At 40.7% G+C, this 16,782-nt stretch overlaps 1 protein-coding gene across 8 annotated transcripts in view; it reads right to left on the reverse strand.

Moving 5' to 3' along the window:
• The window catches only part of marchf1 (membrane-associated ring finger (C3HC4) 1), a 64,528-nt gene that overhangs the window by 28,098 nt on the left and 19,648 nt on the right, over positions 1-16,782 (reverse strand). For 3 of the 8 annotated variants that reach the window (XM_077204588.1, XM_077204591.1, XM_077204585.1), the window contains exons 1-2: positions 9,808-9,891; positions 9,382-9,652 (exon numbers count right to left, since the gene is read on the reverse strand). In XM_077204588.1, the coding sequence (XP_077060703.1) occupies positions 9,382-9,471 (90 nt within the window). In that variant the 5' untranslated portion in view covers positions 9,472-9,652; positions 9,808-9,891. Of the gene's footprint in view, positions 1-9,381; positions 9,740-9,807; positions 10,002-16,782 lie in introns of those variants that run through there. The other 5 variants (XM_077204589.1, XM_077204586.1, XM_077204587.1 and 2 more) reach the window with 4 other exon arrangements.

Consider the following 16,782-nt stretch of genomic DNA (forward strand, 5'->3'; position numbering starts at 1 on the left):
CTAACAACCACAACAACTATTTTTAGTAATGTTACAGTTTTTCCACAATTGCCAAGGCACATTCCTTGAAACCTTCACCCATTTTCTGAACTTTAAACACAAAACCAAATCTTCAAACTACATTCACAAAACCATTGACTCTTCTCTTTTCTCGGAAACCATTTCACCTGTTCTCAAAATCAAACAAAGCATTCAGAACATACACACATCAGTCAATATATACGTAAACACTACATCAAAAAATGTAGAATAGAGCATGTAGTTACAGGAAAAAATGATGTATACAGTAAACTAATTTTGCAAATACTTAAAAAAAGTATTGTAATCCCAATTTAGTAAGGAGAATACATTGTATACTCTATGTACTGCAAGTATAGTATTTTTGTATTGAATATTGTATAGTATTGAATTTCTGTAAATTCAGCACTTGCTTACTGAAAAAATGCAGTAGTCCAAAAGGTCAAAGAAAACTCTAAATGAAAAGCATGTTACAGTACACACACAAAAAGCTGTGCAACTGCAAAATCAAAATCAATGAGAAATTCATTCTGCATCAGCATCACGTCTTGGTGTTGTGTCCAGCCTGAGAACCTTGTCCAAATCACAGACAGTGTTGTCTCTTGACAACACTCTCCACACCTTGCTCTTTCTCGTTCTCATCCTCTTCCTCCTCGTCCACCACCTCTTACACATAGGCTGCATCCGAAATCGCATATTTATTTTAAATAAGTAATTACTTCACGACCGCTAAAAAAGTATGTTCTATATAGTATGAATATAATCTGGATGTACTACATTCGCCATGTTGTCATTATCATGTGACCCAAAAGCGTCAGATACGTCGCTTCACTGCCATTCACAAATCCTCTCCTGTGGCCTCATGGGACAGCAAAGTGTCCATCTAATGCACTCTTCAGATTCTTGCCGGAAGAAGTAGGTCATGCAGGTAATTTTTGCCTACTCTTATATGAGAAACTGTGAATTCGGACTTTTGTCACATACTGTTTTTCGCCTACTATATAGTAGGGAAGTATACGATTTCAGATACAACCAAACTCTTCCTCCTCTCACAATTGGTTTGATAACATCATTAGAAACAAGTGTGAACAATTTTGAGTCGTTTTGTGTAAACGATGACAACCGTGTTGTAGCTCTGTTTAACTTTTGCCACTTAAGTGCATCACAGTGCAAAATGTGTTTTAGCGAGTGAGAATGTGTTTTCCAAAAAGTGTGTATAACTGCCTGAACTTGTTCAAAGTTTTGCAGAAAGAGTGAATTATTCGACAAATGGGTTTAGGCCTTTGAGAATTTGGTTCAAGTGTGGTAGCAATCGAGAAAAACAGTAAGAAAAAAGAAGAGGGAATCATTCAGGTCTTCATTCATTCAATTGTATAGATTGTTTAAAGTCAACATGGAAACTTATTTAAGTCTTTCTTAAGGCACATTCCTGGTCTGATTGTGGACGATTAATCAAAGCATGTTATTCCCAAAAAATGTGTTTTTAATCTTCAATCAAAATTAAATAACTTGCTCATCCTCTGAACTGGCCGTACACGCTGTTATATTACAGCGTATTTGATCAAAAATACACTAAAAATAAATGTAAACTAAATGTCTTGAAAATAAAAATATTGTAAGATATTACAATTTAAAATGTATTTTCAGTGTTGAAAACAGTTTGTAACATTATAAATGTCTTTACTGTCACTTTTGATCAATTTAATGCATCCGTAAAAATGGTCATTTAAAAATTTCTTTAAAAAAAAAAAAAGAAATCTTACTGACCCCAAACTGGTATGGCAGTGTATAAACAAATACCTTCTTCTGCACAGTTCTGGAGTTTAGAAATCAATATAAAACACAAAGGGCACAAAGGGAATTGTTGACCTTTGATTTTGATTTTTAAAAATGCTGAATACTTTGTTTTGCCAGGCATTTTTGAAAACCAAGCTTTATTAGCGTTTATTGCCTCGATGTGCCTCAGGCAGAGCTGACTCCTCATGGGCTTTTGGTGTGTCCACCTTTGTCTCTAGTCCACACCTGGCCCATTATTTTATTTTACATATCAGGCTATTTTTACACAATAGACCTAGCTGATAAATATAACTTTAAATGTGTTATCAAGCAAAAAGTTCCAGTACTTTGCTCTCTTCTTGTATATAAAAAGAAAACTTATGTGTTGTTTAGCTGATGTTAGTAAGGCTAGTATTGAGCTCTGTTCTCTCTCGACACTATATCGCTCTGAATTATTGATGTGAAAGTCAACAGACACCAACATTTGATCAGCTCATAAATATTGAATTCACCCGCAGGGTTATTTTTTAGCGCGCATGCAGGTTCCAATGCATCCTTTTAAGGAAAATTATAGTATAGACATGTTCTCTGATTGTTTGACATCAGTCAAACATGATGATCATGTTTGCGTTCACACCTTAACTCCAACCACGGCATTCCCAGAGGCCCCTAGAGTTCACCCAGAATGCACCACTCAACCAAACAGAAGTCTGTGATCGAAAGTCAGAGATTTCAACAAAAACACAAACATTTCTCATCAAAGTGCACATTCATTTTTAATGCTCTATATTGCTACTCCTTCAACAGTTGTCCCTTATGTGTCTGTTTTTATTTTTTCTAAGACTTTTATGGATAACCATCTAAACTAAAGCTGACACTTAAATAAAACACAACAAAAAATTCCATTACACCCCCTGAGTTTTGAAAGAGCAACATCTAAGGAAATAAAATTACTACTCTGGATGCTTTCCACGGGCTTTAGAATTAGATTCAAGTGGTGTGTAATGCACATAATGGATTAACATAAAAGCCTTAGCTTCTGTTCTGAATGATGACACTACTTCCTCGCTGGAAAAATAGTGCTCATTCATCCAGTCTAGAATTTCTATACTCTTGACCACACGTGTAATATGACCTTTTTATTGATAGTTTCTCCTTATCTATGCAGTCTGCTAATATATAATACACTCTTAAAATGCTGGGTTGTTTCAACCCACGTTTGGGTCAAATATGGACAAACCCAACCGTTGGGTTTAAAAATCAAAGTAAAAAAATTGAACAGTTGGGTTTGTCCATATTTGACCCAACAAACAACGTAGCATTTTAGTATCTCAGTTCTTCTGACTGTTTGAATTCATAAATTACAATATGAATTACAGTATGAAACATAGAAAGCCCTAATATTTTTTAGCATTGACCCTTAAATACTACTTAGGCTTAAAGATCAAGTCAATGTTCTAAGATCAAGGTTCATAGGTCATTACTACTGTTTGTCTCTCCAGTCACTTCTCAAATTTAAATTGAAAGGCAAGGTATATCATTGCTTAAACAAAACAACAACATAAAATAAACAAAGAGTAATTTTGATCATGTGGAAGACACAAGCAAATGCTGCAACACTTTCCATGTATAGGGTACAAATTGGTATTTGGTGTCCCATACGATTAGAGGCCCAAATTTTTTTTGAAATAGATATAGATATTAATAGAAATAGATATTTCAAACAATACACTACAGTTCGGGATCAGTAAGACTTAATTTTTTTCAAAGAAATTAATATTTATTCAGCAAGAAATTCATCAAAAGTGACAGTAAAGACTTTACATTGTTACAAACATTTTTATTTCAAATAAATGCTCTTTCAAACTTATATGTTCAAACTTAGAAAAATTAATTTGTTTAAAAAATATGGATCACGGTTTCCACAAAAATTAAGCAGAATAAACTATCAGCAGCCATTATTCCAGTTTTTCTGCATCACAGAAATCAGGATTATTATTATCAATCAGTTGTGCTGACTGATTTCCATTACACGAGAGTAGATGTTAAAACGTCATGCTGATTTGTACTCGGCTTTCGCCAAGATAAGCACCAACTAAGACGTAGCTTTACAGTAACCTATGCTTCTCCATCCATTTACGCTTCTTTCCAAATGGTGATGTGAATCTCCTTCTGTCTGGTGTTAATAGCTGCAGTGTATTGCGCGTCAGCACACACAACGGCTTCAACCACAGTGCGGTCCCCTCATGACAACCGTCTGGATTGAGCAGAGTAGGGGACATCTCTAGGGTCTTCAAGTGGGCACCTTCCGTCCTCAGTGTTTCGTCGACTAGCCCACGACACCTCAAGAGGGCTCGACATTGACTCTGGCGTCCCAGAGTCACCCCCCTTCGTCCCCCACTCAAATCAGCCCAGCTTACTGACCTTTACATCCCTCCTGCTGCTGAGGCTGCTCCTTTGACCTAACCACAATCTCTCACAACCTCTCCACAACCCAACCATACGCGCCAACCCGTTTGACTAAGGCTGTTGAGCCCCACTGCGGACGTTAAAGCGGTCAGTGGCAACGGTTCAGTATGGCATACTACCGCAAAGCACAACATCTGTCCAAACACCAATCCTCATTCACGCAAAATACACAGGAATGTAATAACTGTAATTGCTATGCAAACTATACAAATAAACCAACAGACTCATCAAATGTTCAAGAATTTTTCGAAACCGTAGCATGGCGGCATGTACACAGCCAGCCAGACTCTTTCCGTCTCAACCACAGCCAGTTGCTGCTCCTCTCTGCTGCTTCAGATAAGTTCTTTACTGTGCGACGCAACTCTTGGCCACTGAATCCGACGTCTCTGAGGAACCGGGTTGTGGAGTGTGCCACAAATCCTCGACAACCCACTTCCACTGGATAAACCCGGACTCTCCATCCTCGCTGTTCTGCTTCAGCGGCCAGCTGAGCATACCGCAGTTTCTTCCTCTCATATGCCTCATCTACCGCATCCTCCCATGGCACTGTTAACTCTATCAGTTGAACAATGCGTGCTGATCCAGACCACAAAACAATATCTGGTTGTAGGTTAGTGGTGGCAATCTCAGGTGGAAAAATAAGCCGTTGATCAAGATCAGCCAGCATTTTCCAGTCCCTAGCAGCTTCCAGTTGTCCTGAGCGAGAATTGGTTTAAACACCTTTTCTTGGTGGTTGCTCGCCTGGGCGGAGGAATATTAACTAATATTTTTGAGTAAACCGCAATGCATTTTTTCTGGATTTTTCAATGAATAGAACGTTTTTAATGAACAGCATTTCATTTCATTGCAATATCAATTTCTTTGCTGTCACTTTTGATTAATGTGTTAATGTTTGATTAAAGTCAAACTTTTAAATGGTAGATGGCCTATATACAAGTTACCAACTTTATCTGTATATATATCGCTTTGAGTACATGTATGCAGATAAAGTCGGATATACAGTTAGTAGTTGTCAAATGCAGTTAGTCACTTGTTTTGCAAACTGCAAGGATCAAAATGCATAACAGGATTTAAAATTTCAGTAATACCACACAACCTAAGCAGTTTAACTGAAAAGTTAATTGAAAGCCATGCCATAATACTTTTATCATTAGAGCCCTAGTGTGCAAGCCAAAGGCAAGTATAATAAGGTATATCATTTCTTAAAACTCATCTCCATTACATGTACACTTATGAAACAACAATCTAGAATCATACAACCAGAAACATCCAAACTGACATTCACTTACCCATAAATTCACCCCTGTATGTTCTATAAGCTACCAAACTGCCGATCAACTCTGCTTGCTCCAAAGGCCGATGCATGTAAGAGCTCACACATGACAGGGCTGGATTAGCTCGAGCTGCTTCTCTGAGGTATAACCTGTAAGTGGTTTGTCTCTGGCCGTGCATTCATTTAAATACACACGAAAATGGGCTAACACACGGTTTCAGAGTTAGATCCACTTATATTTTTCTGAAGTCTGAGGTGATTTTCTAGCTATTTCATCTGATGTTCTGCCTTTCGGCTTCAGAACAGCTGTTATTTTAGATAAACCTGTCAGTGTTGGATCCATACACACTGATGTATGCAGTTGCATATACAACTGTGACCATCCCTAGTGATTTGTGTTTGTTTAAGAGGCTCTGGCTGGCATTCAAAACCTAACTATAGACACAGGTGCATTATGGGATAATGAGCTGATGGGATTCACCTGTTCACAAACTACTACTCGCACAGAATCACAAGCAAGAAAGTAGCACAAAGATGCAATATTTTGCTGGTCCAGATACAAGCCTCTTTAAATTACAGTTAATGGAGCAGAGGCCTCAGTGTGTTGAGTTAACTCTTTCTGTAGTCATCATGTAATAAACAATCACACGCTATCATGATCAATACTGCCAACAAAACAGTTTTACCAATAATCTTTATAATCCTTAATTTATAATCACCTGCAAAATGCAGAGGTGCCATAAGACAAACTAATGCAGAATTGATGTAGTAATATATTTGCATCAATCACATTACAAACCAACAGCTGCCAATAAGCATGTCAGGGGCAATGCTGACACAATATAAATAGAGCCACAACACTGAACCTATTAAGACATTCCAATAGCATACATATTCAGAGCAGGTTAACAGCCACTTTACATAATCTGCTAATTTGCTCTACATATACACTGCCAACAGCATCGGATACACACCTGATCAAAGTTATAAAATACACCTCAAACACAAAAAAAATCAAGCAACAATGACAGTGACAGATGACACATAGGACCTACAATAAAAACACAATGATATATTTTTACACTGTGTAAACATTCACACTATGAGATGGAAAAACGTGATTTAATAACACGTAATAAAGGTATCTTCCACCATACCTTTTTACAAAAGGGCAGTTCAGAAATATTTTTGGGGCACTCTAGTCTAGTGTACATTACCAGTGAAAAGTTTTGAAACACTACGATTGTTTAATGTTTTTGTCTCTTATGCTCACAAAGGCTACATTTATTTGATCCAAATTACAGAAAAAACAGTAATACTGTGAAATAGTATTACAATTTAAAAGAACTGTTTTCTATTTTAATACATTTTATTGCTGTATATATATATGTATATATGTCTTTACTGTTACTTTTGATCAATTTAATGCATCCTGAAGTAATGGCTGAAAAAAAAAAATTTGGTTTGTCTTCACAGGAATTATTTGCATTAAAATACAGTAAACTAAAATAAAGTTTCACAATATTACTGTTTTAACCAGTAATCTAATTTATCATAACTAGTGGATAGAATTGTGTCGATGTGTCGAACTATGTGGAATCTAGTTTTAAAAGAAAAGGTTGAGACAAGCCGCCAGGTACCCATCATGGTGCCAAGAGAATGTGCTTGTGAATGTGTGTTAGTGAGTGATCATAGGTGACATCTCCAGCAGAGAGCACAGTGGATTAGACGCCTGCTAAAGAGAGAAAGAGCAGCTAATTCACAGAAATGGAACACGTGAAATGCACATCACACGCAACAGTACACCTACAACATATGGAAGCTCTGAGAGTCTCCATATTAAGTAAAACCTTATTATAAAGAAAGTAATAACTAATGTGTTAGCTCAGTGCTCATTTCTTGGTAGGTGATAATGCTTTCAAGAATTCATCTAATGTATCTTGATCTAATTTAAGTACAGGTTGTCCTGCCCTCACCCCAGCAAACACATCATCAGAGAAGAGAAGAGAAGAGAAGAGAAGAGAAGAGAAGAGAAGAGAAGAGAAGAGAAGAGAAGAGAAGAGAAGAGAAGAGAAGAGTTGTTGCAAATTATTTTGATTACAGAATACGAGGGCACATGAATTTTAAAAATATATATATACTGTGCATGGATAAATCATTTATAATAAATACTCCAATATTCCAACATTCCTAATAATTTTATTCCAAATTAAAATTCCAATTCAAATCCCTGTGGGGCACGGTTAATTTAAATCCAAACTCATTATTAAAAGGGAGACTATTCTAATTTTAGGATTTTGTGCAATTTTAGGCATTGTATTTCATTCAAGACATGTACATCCTTTATGTATTATATTTATATTTTATATTTATATGTCTTTCTTTTCAGCCAAACGATTCAAAGGCACATTTCTAAACTCAGTAATTTCAAGTTATATGAAATATCAAAACTGTTACATTCACTTTAAAACTGCATTCTTTCATTGGGATGAAAAAATGATTTGTTCAAATGTTTTCACAGTATCATCCATTCATGAATATTTTGGTAATTGGTTCTGAGTACAGCAAAGCAATGTCCAACACACCAACAACACACAAGTGTTCAAGTCAATAGGACAAGAGCATGTTATTTAGTACATCTGATGGCGAAAGACCGCTGGGTGACCACATGATTACTCAAGATACAAAGAAATTTGCATAGGACTGTTCAACTAGTGCACTCTCTAGGGCTAGGCCATCCAACAATATATTCTGATGTTTGCAACAAATCTATCCAAAAAGTGTTCATTCAATGGCTAAATAATTTCTGGATAATGCAGCCAAAACATACTGAAGATAGCTTTAGCCAAACATTTACACACAACCAATGAGTTTGCTTTACTTTTTCATGCTGTTAAGGGGGCAAGTTTATCTAAAATACATAATTGAACAGCAGTGTCAGTCATAATTAGGTGTGCAGAAAACAAAACAAAAATCTAATAATATTTATAATTTATGTACATGCAAAATTTATACATACAGGTTATTTCACAGATATAACATACAATTCTGCTTGTGGACTAAGTGAACTACTAAGTGTCTAAAACAAAATTCTGATTATTTTTCGGATTTGATGCCACAATCCTGAAAATATTTGGCAAATCTAGTGTCTCAAAAGGATTAGAGCTGGTGATTTTAGGCAGCACTTCCTATTTTTCTATGTGTTTTGCATCAGGCGATCAGGATGTGCATCATACATCTTAAAAATGTCCTGGATATTAAAACTCACAAACCAAATACAAATACATACATGCTGAAGCAATGTGATTTAAGAGCATGTGTGATTTACAATATACTTGAAAGAAATGTCAATGACTCTGAATAGGCTGAAATATATGTAACATTTTACATATATGCTTTGTTTAACATCTTACAGTTCTATTTATAGCAGCAATTTCTTTTCCAATACAACAGTGTCCAGCTCCTGCTCTAGGCTATATTACTGTTTACATAAGATTGAGTCTTTTTTTTATCCTCACATCCGAAAATTAAAGCAGAAGGATTTGCTTGCTTTTGGCATTTAAATGTCACAGATTAATGCAAACAAAGTATCATATATCTTATTACAGAAAAATACTTTCAATTTACAACTTGATCCCAATCTAAACAATAACCCTAATGAAAATGCACCATTGCTCTACATAATCCATTAAAATACCAACTAGTATTTCAGACTATAGTAACCACATGGAAAACCATGGATGACTATACCTATACCTTTAACATAACTAATTGCTATGAAACAAACCATGGTATTTGTTATGATCACTCCACATACATTACATATTCACGTAATGGGTACTTGCCTCATTCTCTTTACTCTTGTCTCTATTCCGGCTGGAGCTGTTGCCGTTCTCCTTAGTGATGGGTACAACCGATATCTGATGCACAGGCATGCTAGCAGTGCTCAGGACTGCGGGATACCTCGCTACCTTCAGCCCACCAAAGACAACAAACTCACATCATCCAGTGGGTCGGCATGGAAACAAAGAATATGACCCGCTCCAGAGCTCGTATCCACGCTCCTACAGACACATGCATGAAATCAGGTATCCTGGTTGAGATCTCAGACTTCAGCTGCAACAGAGGGAAACATCCAGAGAGCTGGTCGTCACATCCCCCCAAAAAAGCTTAAGCCAACCTCTCTCGTTCTACCTGTGTGATCTTTGACACGGAGAGAGAGAGAGAGAGAGAGAGACAGACAGAAAGAGCTCATTTAAAATTTACTCTACCTGAGAGCTGCAGTGATGCCTCAGTTTGTGGATGTGTGTGTGTGTGCGTCTGTTAACCTGACCTGTAAACATGCTGCTGAGAGGACTTAGGGGTTATTTTAGCTCCAAATCTCCTCCCTCCAGGAGCAGCGTGGGATGGAGCAGCAAGCTAATCAGCTTACAACCCCAGGGGCTTCACACAACCTCGGCTACTGTAACACACAAACACACGAACATGGGAAGACACACTGGACCGAGCAAACTAGCTGGTAACATTTGAACTGTTAAATGTTTCATTTTAAACAGTTGAGGAGAGCTTACATAGACTCATTATGCAACAAAACTAAATTATACTGGAAGGACTAGTTTAACCTCCTGAGACCCTGCGACCTCATATGAGGACATCACATTTTTGGTTGTGTGCAGCATAATACTTAATCCTGTGTAACTGAAACATGTTTTTCACAAACGAGGACACTTACACTGCCATCTGGTGGGGTCAGAAGAGAAAAAAATTTAACATAAATAATTTAAAGATGGCGGAGAACACAGGTCACATGTCACGCAGCCACTCCAGACCAAAACGTCCACAAGATGAAAAATCTAAAAACATTTCATTGTTGATTCTTGTTAAGTTATGCATAGAAGAGTTGTATGATTAAAATGGCATGCACATTTGACAAACTTTTGTAACAATAAAGATTTACTATGCTGCTAAAGTTGATGTCCACATATTGTCACGGTAGACGTTTCTCTGTTTCCTTCTAGTCTCGTGTTTATGTTGTTGTATGAATGCACGTGTGTGAGGGGTGTGTCTGTATGACATCACTTGATCCGCTCCAGCTGCTCATCATCACATCACCAGCTGCAGTTGATCATCACCACACTATTTATACTCACCGTTGTTCTCTCATCCTTGTCAGATCGTTGTTTCATGTGGTTCGTGTTGGTGTTCCGGTGTCCAGTTCCTGCCTTGTGTTCCTGTTTCTTCGTCTGGATTCGAGTTTCTACGTTTGTCTCACCATCGTCTCTTCATCGCACCACTTCACGGATCCTGACCATCTTGTCCCTGCGTCACCGTTACCATCTGTTTGCACTGCCGATTCTGTGATTCTCTAATAAACTGTTTACTTGAAATTGCTTCCTGTCATTCGTCCGAGCGCGTGACAGAACGATCTGACCTAAAGATGGAAGCAGCGAGTTCACCGCAGAGCCCCGTGGACGAGTTTATTCATCATAGCACCAGGAGAATGGATGCCCAGCAGAGAGAGATCAGCGATACAGGTCGCGCAGTGCAAGCCTTGGTGACGCAGGTGTCTGAGCTCACCCAGCATATCCAACGGCTTCAGATTCCCACTGCGCCGCTCACACCGACCGTTCCCCCACCACTTCCAGAGAGACCCGCGATGTCGGAGCCCCGCCTGCCGGTACCTGAGCATTATTCCGGGGAACCAGACTTTTGTAGAGCATTCCTGACCCGTTGCACGATGCATTTCGCTCTGCAACCACGCACGTTCGAGACTGAACAGGCTAAAGTGGCTTTTGTACTAACTTTGCTTACAGGAAAGGCAGCGCTCTGGGAAACGGCGGTGTGGGAGAATCAGAATCCATGCTGCGCCTTGTTCCAGACCCTCACCGCCGAGATGAAGAAGGGAAGGGAAGCAGCCAGAACATTGACGGAACTACGTCAAGGAGAAAGATCGGTCTCAGACTTTTCTATAGAGTTCCGGACCTTGGCGGCAGAGTGCGGCTGGAACGAGGAGGCGCAGTGGGATATGTTCCTGCATGGGCTGGCTGACCACGTCCAGAGAGAGATCTACGCCCTGGATCTTCCTACCACACTGAACGGGTTGATTGATCTTGCTCTGCGGGTGGACGCTCAGCTATCTAGGATCGAGCGACGAGTTCCGTCCACCCGTACCTTCGGAGGAGTCGACGTTCCCAGATCCAGCGGCAGGGACGTGGTCAGCCCCGTCTTCGATTCCGAGCCCATGCAGGTGGGTCGAGCTCGGCTTTCCCGGGAGGAGAGGGAGAGGCGGAGGTCCCAGGACCTGTGCCTGTATTGTGGTGGAGCGGGACATTATGCTTACAACTGCCCGGTAAAAGGCCAAGCCCGATAGTAAACTTGAGGCTACTATCGGGTGGGATCTCCGCCAGGAAGACCTCATCGACTACATCTACCTCCACGCTCCTCCCGGTTAGACTAAGATGGTCAGTCCACCAGCACGATTGTCTTGCACTGTTGAACTCCGGGGCGGAAGGTAATTTTATGGACTATAATTTCGCTCTTACATTCCAGATTCCCCTCCGACCCCTCACTCACCGGATTTCAGTTCACGCATTAAATGGTCAAGAGCTTCCCATCATTTCCCACACCACTGAAGACATCACACTTATTACCTCTGGCAACCACACCGAGACTATTTCTTTTCTTATTTTGGAATCACCCCTGGCACCCGTTGTTCTCGGACATCCCTGGCTGATCAAACACAACCCTCGTGTGGACTGGATTAATAAAGCTGTGCTGGAGTGGAACAAGGAATGTCATAAGTCTTGTCTTGTGTCTGCTTGTTCGTCTGTACCTGTTTCTGTGTTGCAGGGAAGAAGCAGGGGATTTGTCTAACGTGCCCGTGGAGTATCTGGACCTGAAGGAAGTCTTCAGTAAGTCTCGTGCAGCTTCTCTCCCTCCGCATCGTCCCTATGACTGTGCTATAGATTTACTGCCAGGTAAGTCTCCGCCTAAAGGCAAGTTATATTCACTTTCGATTCCTGAAAGAGAGGCTATGGAGAAATATATTTCTGATTCTCTGGCAACCAAGTTCATTCGCCCTTCCTCTTCTCCAGCGGGGGCGGGGTTCTTTTTTGTGGGGAAGAAAGATGGATCGTTGCGACCTTGACTTGATTACCGAGGGTTGAATAACATCACGGTAAAGAATACTTATCCTTTGCCGTTGATGTCTTCAGCCTTCGAGAGGTTGCAGGGAGCATCTATCTTCACAAAATTGGACTTACGTAACGCTTATCATTTGGTTCGCATTAGGGAGGGAGATGAGTGGAAAACAGCTTTTAACACCCCTAGGGGGCACTTTGAATATTTGGTTATGCCGTTCGGGCTGTCCAACTCCCCAGCAGTTTTCAAGGCATTGATCAATGACGTGTTGCGAGATATGATCGATCAGTTCATATATGTCTACCTGGATGACATATTGATTTTTTCTTCGTCTCTCCAGGAACATGTGCAACACGTCCGACGAGTGCTTCAGAGGTTGCTAGAGAATGGGCTTTTTGTCAAGGCGGAGAAATGCGTTTTTCATGCACAGTCTTTTCCTTTTCTAGGGTACATCGTGTCGTCCGAGGGAATGCGGATGGACCCTGAGAAGATCAAGGCTGTGGTTGATTGGCCAAGTCCAGATTCACGCAAGGCCCTGTTGAGGTTTCTGGGGTTCGCCAATTTTTACCGGCGTTTCATTCGCAATTTCAGCCAGCTAGTCGCGCCTCTGACTGCCTTGACCTCCCCCCGAACTGCGTTCAGGTGGTCTGACTCAGCCGAGGTAGTGTTCTCTAAACTGAAAAGCCGCTTTGTTTCAGCTCCTATTCTCATAGCCCCTGATTCATCACGTCAGTTCGTGGTGGAGGTCGACGCGTCAGAGGTGGGAGTAGGAGCAGTGTTATCCCAGCGTTCACCTGTGGACGACAAGGTGCACCCTTGCGCGTTTTTTTCACATCGATTATCCCCAGCCGAACGTAATTATGACATTGGTAACAGAGATTTGTTGGCAGTCAAGTTGGCGTTGGAGGAGTGGCGTCACTGGTTAGAAGGGTCGGGGGTACCTTTTATCGTCTGGACTGATCATAAGAATCTTGAATACATCAGAACTGCTAAAAGATTGAACTCCAGGCAGGCTCGGTGGGCACTTTTTTTCGGTCGTTTTGATTTTACTCTCTCTTACCGTCCGGGTTCCAAGAACATCAAACCCGACTCATTATCTCGCATATTTGATTTTTCCGAACGCCCGTCTACTCCCGAGTGTATTTTACCCGAAACCATATTTGTTTCAACACTCACATGGGAGATCGAAGCGAAGGTCAAGAGAGCCTTAGAAGGGGTAACGCCTCCCGGATGCCCACCAAACCGTTTGTTTGTGCCAGAGGGATTACGGTCTGACGTTATCCAGTGGGGTCACAGTTCCAACGTAGCTTGTCATCCAGGAGTTAATCGCACTGGGTTTTCTGTCAAGCAACGATTTTGGTGGCCACGTATGGCTCGCGACATTCACGATTTTGTTTTGGCTTGCTCAGTTTGTGCTGAGGAATTCTGGACCGATTCTCGAAGGCAGCACATTTCATTCCCCTACCCAAATTGCCTTCAGCTAAGGAGACAGCGGCAACGATCGTAGATCACGTCTTTCGGTTACATGGCCTCCCGATAGACGTGGTTTCCGACAGGGGTCCCCAATTTGTGTCCAAATTTTGGCGAGAATTTTGTAGATTACTGGGGGCGACTGTTAGTCTGTCCTCTGGGTTTCATCCCCAGAGCAATGGTCAAACTGAGAGAGCCAACCAGGATTTGGAAAGAACGTTGTGATGTTTGGTTTCCAAGAATCCTTCCTCATGGGTCAGCAACTGTCAATGGTGGAGTACGCCCACAATACGTTACCAGTGTCATCTACGGGCCTATCTCCGTTTGAGTGTAGCGTAGGTTACCAGCCACCAATTTTTCCTGGTCTGGAGTCCGAAGTCGCGGTCCCCTCTGCCCACGCCTTCATCCAGAGGTGTCATCGCACTTGGACTAGAGTCCGCGAGACTCTACTCCAAGTGGGAGCACTCACCAAGGTCAAAGCCGATCGCCACCGGCGGAGACCTCCCGTATACGTCGTCGGTTCTAAAGTGTGGCATTCTACCAAGAACATTCCCCTCCGATCCGTCTCGAATAAACTTGCTCCCAAATTTATTGGCCCGTTTGCTGTCACCAAGATCGTTAGTCCGGTGGTAATCCGCCTCAAACTTCCTCCTGCGTACAGGAGAATTCATCCCGTGTTCCATGTATCCAAAGTCAAGCCCGTGTTTTATGCTTGCATTAATCCGCTAGTCCCGGTTCCCCCACCGCCGCGACTCGTAGATGGGGAACCATCCTATTCGGTCAATCGTATTCTGGATTCTAGACGGAGGGGACGCGGATTTCAGTCCTTGGTGGATTGGGAAGGTTACGGTCCGGAGGAGAGAAGTTGGGTTCCTGCTAGAGACATTCTGGATCACTCTCTTATCGATGATTACAATCGACAGGTAAGGGAGTCTGAGAACGCCAGGAGGCGTTCTTAAGAGGAGGGGTACTGTCACGGTAGACGTTTCTCTGTTTCCTTCTAGTCTCGTGTTTATGTTGTTGTATGAATGCACGTGTGTGAGGGGTGTGTCTGTATGACATCACTTGATCCGCTCCAGCTGCTCATCATCACATCACCAGCTGCAGTTGATCATCACCACACTATTTATACTCACCGTTGTTCTCTCATCCTTGTCAGATCGTTGTTTAATGTGGTTCGTGTTGGTGTTCCGGTGTCCAGTTCCTGCCTTGTGTTCCTGTTTCTTCGTCTGGATTCGAGTTTCTACGTTTGTCTCACCATCGTCTCTTCATCGCACCACTTCACGGATCCTGACCATCTTGTCCCTGCGTCACCGTTACCATCTGTTTGCACTGCCGATTCTGTGATTCTCTAATAAACTGTTTACTTGCAATTGCTTCCTGTCATTCGTCCGAGCGCGTGACAAATATGAGGACAATGGGACTTAGCTTTGTTGAAATTGTATAAGATGTTAGCAAAAAAAAAAATAATTGTAGTTGCATTGAGCTTCGTGACGCACACTGGCTCACTCACTCGAGCGCGCACACACACACACACTCAACGGGGCTTCAGTTCACTCACGATCGCGCGCGCACACACACAGACAGACACATACACACACACACACACACACACACACACTCTCTCTGTCTCTCTCTCTCTCTTGCTCGTCGCTCGCTCGCGACACACACACACACACACACTCACTTTGCTCACTCACTCGCACACACACACACATACACACACACACACTCTCTCTCTCTCCCTCTCTCTCTCTCTCTCTCTCTCTCTTGCTCACTCACTCGCGTTCGCGCGCGCACACACACACTCTCTCTTGCTCGATCGTGATCACACACACACACACACAGGATATGAATTGTTGATATCAAGAATTGATTTCTTACTAGTAGAAATATAATTTTTGATATCAATAATTACATTGTTAGGCTACTAGTAAAAATGCGAATTCCTGATTTCAATAATTCAATCGTCACTACTTGAAATGTCTATTGTTGATATCAACCATTAAATGCTACTAGTAAAAATGTTAATTTTTGATATCTGAAAATGTATTTCTGATATCAATATAATTTCAGATATCTAAAATGGCTTTCTTACTAGTAACAATTACATTCATGATATCAGAAATCAACATTGTCACTAGTGAAAATGGAATTATTGATATCATAAATGAATATTGTTACTAGTAGCAATTCAATTGTTGATATCAAGAATAGACATTTCAACTAGTGACAATTGAATTCTTGATATCAAAAATAAAGGTTTTCACTATAAGAATTGTATTTCTGATATTTGAAATTGGAATTTCAACTAGTAAAAAATCAATTCTTGATATCAACAATTAATTTTGAATGGCAGCCTATGGAGACTTTTCACAAGTGAAAATACAATTACAGATATCAAGAATTATAGTTTTTACTAGTTGAAATTCAGTTGCTGATATCAAGAATTATAATTTTAACCAGTGAAAATTTAATTGTGGATATCAAGAATTAGCATTGTTACTAGTGGAAATGTAATTTCTGATATCAAAAATTGCCATTGTTACTAGTAGAAATCTAATTCCTGATATCAATAACTATTATTTTAACTAGTGAAAATTGAATTGTTGATATCAAGAATTCATATCCTGAAA

Source organism: Siphateles boraxobius, unplaced genomic scaffold (genome assembly GCF_051911475.1).
Source record: "Siphateles boraxobius isolate OS27281-9 unplaced genomic scaffold, OSU_SipBor_1 119, whole genome shotgun sequence".
In the NCBI taxonomy this organism is placed as follows: Eukaryota; Metazoa; Chordata; class Actinopteri; order Cypriniformes; family Leuciscidae; genus Siphateles; species Siphateles boraxobius.